Genomic DNA, 7,825 nt, shown 5'->3' on the forward strand with positions numbered 1-7,825 from the left:
GGATAAGGCAAAAGAAATCAAGGCAACATTAATCATGACCTTTTTGAATCTCGCACCCAACAAATAGTCCCTTACAAAAAACTAATAACTAAAACTAAGCATTTAAAAAATAATAATACAAACTAGCAAACTCACTCTAAAAACGAATTAAAACTAACTGACTTTGAAAACAAAAATTCATAATGAAATTAAAGCTAAAATGAATGAAAAATCCCCAACTATTATAACCTTGATACATGGTGAAGAACACTGAAGTTTGCAGGAAGTATTGGCATGTATGATGACGATATGGGCAACAACAAAAAAATCTTTTTTTTTTCCTTTATTTTTTATCTTCCGATAATGATAATCTGATATATTTTAAAATATGATTTCTTTACCAAAACAAAAAGTTGTTAAAATCTTCTTGCTTACCAGGACATCTATGAATGGACACAATAAACTTAAAGCATTCAAGAGACTCCCAGTTAAACTTCAGTGTGGAGACATTAAATGGGTTAAACATTCAGGTTCTCTCTCCTGTGTTAAACTGTGCAGCATACAAGAATGAGCTCATAAGTTTCGTTTGTTTTCTTTTTGAGATTTTATAAATTCTTGATAATGTAAAATTGCACATTGTGAAAACAGCCTTAAAGACATATTTCGCCCACTTCTACTACAAACAGAAGAACACAGTCAGTCGCAACAGCTGATGCATGTTTTCCCAAAATTGAAATTTGTTATTGCCTTTAAGACGTCCTGAAACATGAGCGAGCTGATCATCCTTGAGAAATACGTGTTTATTACTCTAATTAGACCGTCCGTTGTCAATGTGCCAGAGCTTTGACTCTCTCTGATTTCTGCTGTTTGTTTTGTCTCTTTTCCTTTTTCCAGTGTTTGTGTTTAAGCCCAGCGAGCCTCGGCCCGTGTTTTCCCAGAAGGCCGTGTGCTCGGGGAAGGTGACTCGTGCCGTCTTCGCTCCGAGGGACGAGATGCTGGAGAGCTGCGAGGAGAGCAGCCAGTGGCTCAACCGCTCGCAGCTCTACTTCCTCACTCAGCACATGGTAAACCAGACATTCAACTGGCAACAAAGGCCACAACATGAGAAATCTGCTATATTCTATCCATTTGCCTTAACCCATTGAAGCCTGGAAAGCGGATACGTCGTTTTGTAGTATTTGTATAAGCTCTCAAATACTTTTTGAATTTCATTTCTATCTGCTACAGAGGCTGAAAAATCTATTATTTAGTAGAAGTGTTGACACTTCTGTTGAATTATTTTAAAATCGCCCAGAGGTTCTACAGGCAGTTTTAGGCGTCAATGCTTTAATCTCAGCTGATGTTGAATAATAATCTGTTCGGTCGCTGTGCTGTGGCGTCTTTGGAAGTACAGTGATTGGTCCAAAGGGGGCGCTGCACTGACAGACTTTACCAGGTGGCATGTTTGTTATTAAGTGAATTTTTTACTGTTGAAGTGGGTGACTTCAGTCAACACAAGCTAAATTTTCAGGTTGTTTGTGACCTGATTATTCTGGATATTATGTCATTTTCTGCCACTGCAGCGCATTTCCACTGCACGGTACATCTCGGCTCACTGTGGTACTCTCTCAATTTTATTTTCCATCGAGAGAAATTTCTGTTACATCATTTAGAAAGCCACAGTTGTTAAATCATTTCAGTAGCTTTTAAACGGATAAACTTCTGCACTTCATCAGTGGTACTGGATTGTATTGGAATATTGTAGGCCGTAGTGCACGGGGAATTTTTGGTGCCGCAGTTTGTAAAAACTTGGCAGGTGACAAAAAAAATTGAGATCACCATAAATGTTAGCATAGCTATTTAAAGACCGTAGGTTTGTTCGTGATGTCATGTTACACTTGTGACGATTCTCACTGACCAAAGTGAAATAACTGCAATGACTCCACCACAAGTAATAGTCCTGCATGAAAAAGTTAAATGCAGTAGTAAAACCTAATCAAAGTAAAAGTACAAAAGTATCAGCATCAAAATGTACTTAAAGTATCAAAATTACTCTCAATGAATGCATGGCCCTTCTAAATTTTCTAAACATATAATTAGATTTTTTTTATTGATGCTTTTATGTAAGCAGTGTTTTAATTTTATAAAGACAGGACACTTAATATACTGTTATGTGTTTCATTTAATAAAATGTCTAGTTATTTTATATGTATCATGTTTTTATGATAAATTTCGACCTGAAAAGTAACTGAAGCTGGCAGCTAAATGTAGTGGAGTAAAAAGTACATTATCTGCCTCAAAAATATGGTGGACTACAAGTGAGTTACATAAACTGGAAATACTCAAGTAAAATACAAGTACCTTAAAACTGTACTTAAGTACAGTACTTAAGTAAATGTCTTCAGTCCATAATGAGCGTTTGTCTATCCGATGTTCTGTTGGTGATTGATGCTGTTGGCTAATGTTGCTGCTCCTCTCAGGACCTCATGACGTTCACCACTAAAGCAGAAGAAGACCGACTGATGGCCTCCAGCAAACAGGTACAGCTCACTGAGCGCACACACACTGTCAGCATTAATGTTTTAACACAGGGGTCCCCAAACTACGGCCCGCGGGCCACTTCCGGCCCGCCAAAGCAATTGGAGTGGCCCACTTAACTATCCCAAACAATCCCTCTAAACATGTTTTTTTTTTAAATTGCATTTATTATATATTTATTTATAAAATATCCACATGTAATAATTAAGGTAGGCGTTCTAATTAAAATTGACCTTAGTTGTGAATTATTTACAGTAGTAGCTAATTTTCACCCCCTCACACAATGGTATATTCCGATCTACATGATGCCAAGCCGTCTTTAATTGTTGACCTATATCAGGGATTGGCAACTGGAGGCCCGGGGGCCACATACGGCCCGCACCCTCACTTGAAGTGGCCCTCAGTACAACTACATGCATTTGAGCATGAAATCTTAAAAATGCAGTGTAAAAATGCACAAAATTACTTCTTGCAATTAATGTTGGTCTGCTGTTCTTGCACTGAAAGAAAAAAAAATCACAGTAAGAGGTTATTTTTTATTTGCTTCAAACCTTTTGTATTCCTATTTATACTGTTAAACATGCATTTGAGCATTTAATATGTTGATTAACTGCACTGTAAACATATTTAAAATAGCAGTTTCATCATATCTGGTTAAGAACATGGTCCTATATGTGGCCCAGTGTTAGTGTCCATGTAAAACTGTGGCCCCCTGCAAATTTAAGTTGCCCATCCCTGACCTATATTATAAATGTGATGGATTTTTGTTTGTTTTTTTCTGATAATTACTTTTTTTTTTCTCCCCCCTCTTCAAGCTTGTAATCGATGACAGTGTGGCCATGACGCCGTTTCACCTGTTGCTGGGGAAACGCCAGCAGCAGGAGAATGAAGCTGCAGCAAGCGGCCTGTCTGCAGAGAGAACGGCTCTGCCTCAGGGCTCCCACGCCATCAGAGAGGTGGGTACCTCAGCCCTGCACACATTTATTATGTCCACTTTCTGTTCGTGCATCTCAAATTTCTGACGCTGACTTCTAATATTTTAAGATTTTTCTAGTTGATGTGTCAGTTGGTTGTGCACTAAAGCTTGTTTTCTCGTCCCGACAGCTGCTGCAGACCCCAGCCCACGTCCTGCCCTCCACCTCCTACCTCTGCTCCATGTTCGTCCAGTCTCTGCTCATCTCAGTAACCGACAGCAGGTCAGTCATCTAAAAAACTTTTCCAGTTGTTTTTTTATATTTATAATCTTAATATTGATTGAGAGTTTCACACCTCACTAACTTCACCAATTTGCAGAATCAGCATATCGGCCCCACGAGTATCGAGATACAATATATTGCAATTTAACTGTTTAACCGCATTTTGTGTCCACAAAATTCAATTCAATCAAGAATTGTTTTGAGATAAGATATAAGATATAACTTGTCTTTTCTACAGTAAAAACAGAAATATACACTACTGGTCAAAAGTTTTAGAACACACCAACTTTTCCAGAATTGAATTGAAAATTATGCAGTTTAATGTCTCAGTGTACTCTGAAATTAATGCACATTTGCAACATTTAAAATTCTTTATTGAGCATGATAGTGTTTTGAAAGTAAAAAAAAAAGATTCAAAATCACATTTTATGTTGGACTAAAGGACTAAAAAAAGACACAAAATTACCAAAAAAAGACACAACCCTTTCAAGCTGTTCATTTGACTTGAACTGCTTGAATTTCAATAAAAAACTGGAAAAATTGGGGTGTTCTAAAACTTGACCAGTAGTGTATGTCTTTGACATGGCTTCATTACAAATTAAAACACAAACATATTCACACACAACAACAGATAAAAACAGTGCAGCCTATTATGTGCTGTTTAGGACGAATAAGAGAAAATTCTCAGTCTATTCATCTCACTTCAGTCTTTTTATTTCTCCACAATGAAAGTCAAACCCACAGACTGACCAACAAAGTATTCAGTCAAACTGAACTGATATCAAACATGTATGGACGACAACAACTGCAGCATTTTATCAAACTTTCAAAAACTTTAAGCTTCACTGCTCTGAATTTTTTTTAATGAAACATAAATAAAGCTGGAGTTTGCAGCGTTATTTCGACAACTTCCCGACACGATTTCCTGACACACATGGTTCCTATAGATTCCTTAGATCTTGTAGTTTTGTAACGCTAAATATGGATACTTGGCGGCCATGAACGATATAATATTGCCATGCAAAATATTGCGATACGATGTTGTATTGATTTTCCCCCAACCTCTATAAGATGCTGAAAGGCTGTTTAATACATTTGGAAGATTGAATTTGTAAACAGAGTGAAATGAAAAGCTGAATGACTTTCAACAGATCAGTTATTTTAAAAAATCTCTTTGTGTTTTTCTTCCATGTACATTGCAACAACAGCACTCGAGCTTCACTGCTCTAAATTTTCCTGAACGAAACATAAAAAAGCCGGACTTTGCAGCGTTATTTCGACAACTTCCCAACACGATATCTAGTTTCATATGATACCAGTATCTCCAGTACATTCTTAAAAGTGAGCCCACTACGGCCTCTGAATGGACATGAATCAATATATTGCCATGCAAAATATCCAGATACTATGCTGTATCGATCTGAACTGATATCAAACATGTATGGACGACAATAACTGCAGCATTTTATCAAATTTTCACAAGCAACAAGCTTCACTGCTCTGGATTTTTTTTTTTTTTTAATGAAACATAAAAAAAGCTGAACTTTGCAGCGTTATTTTGACAACTTCCTGTACTCCCAGAGGGGCTTCTTCTAGTTTCATTTAACACCAGTATCTCCAGTTTAATCCTAAAAGTGAGACCGCTACAGCCAAAAACGAAAATACTGAAAATACTGCCGGTCGGCCAGCCGTCAGAATGCTAAATATCGATACTTGGTGGCCATGAATTGATATAATATCGCCACACAAAATATCGTGATGCTATGCTATATTGATTTTTTCCTCCATCTCTACCACTTTGGGTCTCATAATGTCGATGTGAGTTCACAAAACTGCTGGTTATCAGGCTTCACATGATTCAGCACTCCCTGACTAAATGGGTGATCATGGAAAAAATGTGATGCTTCTTGTTTATCACTGAAAATATGCAGAGTCACGTTAAAAAAATTTTGTTCTCATGGCTGCAGGGAGGAAAAGAAACGCGCAGAGGAGGAAATGGAGAGCGAGAAAGAGGAAGAGGATTCAGAGGAGGAAATGGAATCCAGCATCCCGAGACCAGAGCAGGCGACGGAGAGCGCAGCCCCCGCTCTGACTAAAGCTCAGGTTAGAGAGTTGAGGAGGGTGAAGAAACTCGACCACAGCTGGCTGGCAGGCCTCCTGCACTCGTGAACACGAGCCTGTACAAAGACTCTCGGATACTGTGCCTATATAAAGTTTTCATCAATGGTGTTTTTATGTTTTATTGTCTGAATCTGGAATCCTCCTGGATTTCTTCTGGGGGAAACAGAAAATATTTGATTGCATAAGTATCTGCTCCTTTGGCAGTAGTTACTGCCTGAGTCAACCTTTGTATCAGCTTACATTACTGAGCAAAACCTCTTTCTCTGTCAAACTGCTGAGGCTCTGTATAACAGGGATCATTGGGGGAAAAGCAGTTTTTTCTACGTTTGTGGTTGAAAATAAATATTTGTACAAGACACACATCTCTTGCAGACTTGAAGCAAGTTTTGGAACATATTTGCAACATTCAAACAATCCTGTTTCTCTTGTTTTGAATATTTGTAGACCAACATTATAGTTGCAATCCATGCAAGTATGGGCTTTTTTTGTCTTCTTGTTATGCAATCAAATTGAATGTGTTTGCGTGCAACACTGCTATCAAAAAATATCTTCTTGCAAGTCAAATAAATGTGTGATTATAAATGCATTATCATGCATTAGAATCTTTTGTTTGCAACTCCAAAAGTTGTGTTTACTGTTGGGCAGAATCTCTTGGCGGGGCCTACTCTTAACTAACTCTTAACTATGTAAGAGAGGCTTCTGTTGGCAGATCATAGTGTGTTGAAACACACTATGATCTGCCACACAAAGCTTTACTTGTCGTGCCTCAAGTAAACAGTCATTTCACTTCATACACCTTCAAACAAGTGTTGACTTATGTCATAATAAAGGATTTGGCTACTTATGCAATCATTTATTTTGATCTTTTTTTTTTATTTTTTTACTTGCACCTGAAAGTATTTCTGTAAAGTGGAAACGAAGCGGAAAAAAGTGTGGGATGAAAACTTTTTATCGACACTGTATGCATGCACATAGATGTGCAAAACCACGTTTTCTATCCTTCTATGAATTTAATAAAAAATGTAAGCCTTTCTTAAAGTTTCCTGCCTCGTCCCTGACCTTTTTACACAACAGCTGTGTCTTCCAGAGTCCAAGCCTTTCTCCGTGATGTAAGCCAGTATAATGGTGTTTAACAGTCAACGGCGGTCCACATGTTGGATAAGCAGGTGAACTGTGACTCTTTTTAAAATAAACGGGATTAAGAAATGAGACAAATTTTTATAAAAGTAGCAGAATCTTTGAATGGATATCAAACCCGTGATATTTCCTATCACTGTTTCTAGTTGGATTCTTGGAAATCGTCAACATAAAGTTCTCTTATGTGACCGGGACCTTGAGAACTCTCATTATCGGTGCTGTAAAATCAGGTAGAACTTGGCGCACTCTTGAGTAACAAATGTCAAAGTCCTGAAGTAAGCTGACTCAAAAGCGGAAGGTCAAGTTTTGTTCCCAAGGGTTCGATGAGATTGCACTTTCATCTCAGCATTTTTCACTTCCTTTTCTCTATCAGGTGATAGAGAAGAACCTCCACAGACCCAGTGTGCCCCGTCATGATCTCTGAGGATGATGGACATTATGCTGCGGTGGTCAAACTAGGTCACTATACATTCTTATCAAGTCCGAAGCTGTTTATCTGTCGCTTTTATTGACTTTAAATGAGCTGGCATTGTAAAGCTGATCCAGTAAAAAAAAAAAATCACAACAAGCACTTAGGATGAATGACTGTAATTCACTTCGACATGTAGTTTAAACCCTGCAGCTTTCTCACAGACCACTACCTTTGCATTTACATCAGCCACTTTATTAGGTACACCTTGTTAGTAGTGGGTTATCCACTGTATTACCTTCAGAACTTCCTTAAATGTTCATGCCACATGTTCAACAAAGTGCTGGAAACATTCAGAGATCAAATGACAGCATCAAGCTGCACATCTATGATGATGATCTCCTGTTTGTTGGATTCAGAGCTGGTGACATTGGAGTCCGTCTAAGTTCAGTGAACACAGTGACAG

The 7,825-nt window shown here is 38.0% G+C and overlaps 1 protein-coding gene across 1 annotated transcript in view; it reads left to right on the forward strand.

The window, feature by feature from the left end:
- The window catches only part of wdr75 (WD repeat domain 75), a 32,795-nt gene extending 25,950 nt beyond the window's left edge, over positions 1–6,845 (forward strand). The window contains exons 17-21 of the mRNA XM_059343453.1: positions 874–1,043; positions 2,439–2,498; positions 3,312–3,452; positions 3,601–3,692; positions 5,660–6,845. Coding sequence (XP_059199436.1) covers positions 874–1,043; positions 2,439–2,498; positions 3,312–3,452; positions 3,601–3,692; positions 5,660–5,861 — 665 coding nt within the window. The 3' untranslated portion in view covers positions 5,862–6,845. The remainder of the gene's footprint in view (positions 1–873; positions 1,044–2,438; positions 2,499–3,311; positions 3,453–3,600; positions 3,693–5,659) is intronic.
- Positions 6,846–7,825: the final 980 nt, after the last annotated feature.

Source organism: Centropristis striata, chromosome 10 (assembly GCF_030273125.1).
Source record: "Centropristis striata isolate RG_2023a ecotype Rhode Island chromosome 10, C.striata_1.0, whole genome shotgun sequence".
In the NCBI taxonomy this organism is placed as follows: domain Eukaryota; kingdom Metazoa; phylum Chordata; class Actinopteri; order Perciformes; family Serranidae; genus Centropristis; species Centropristis striata.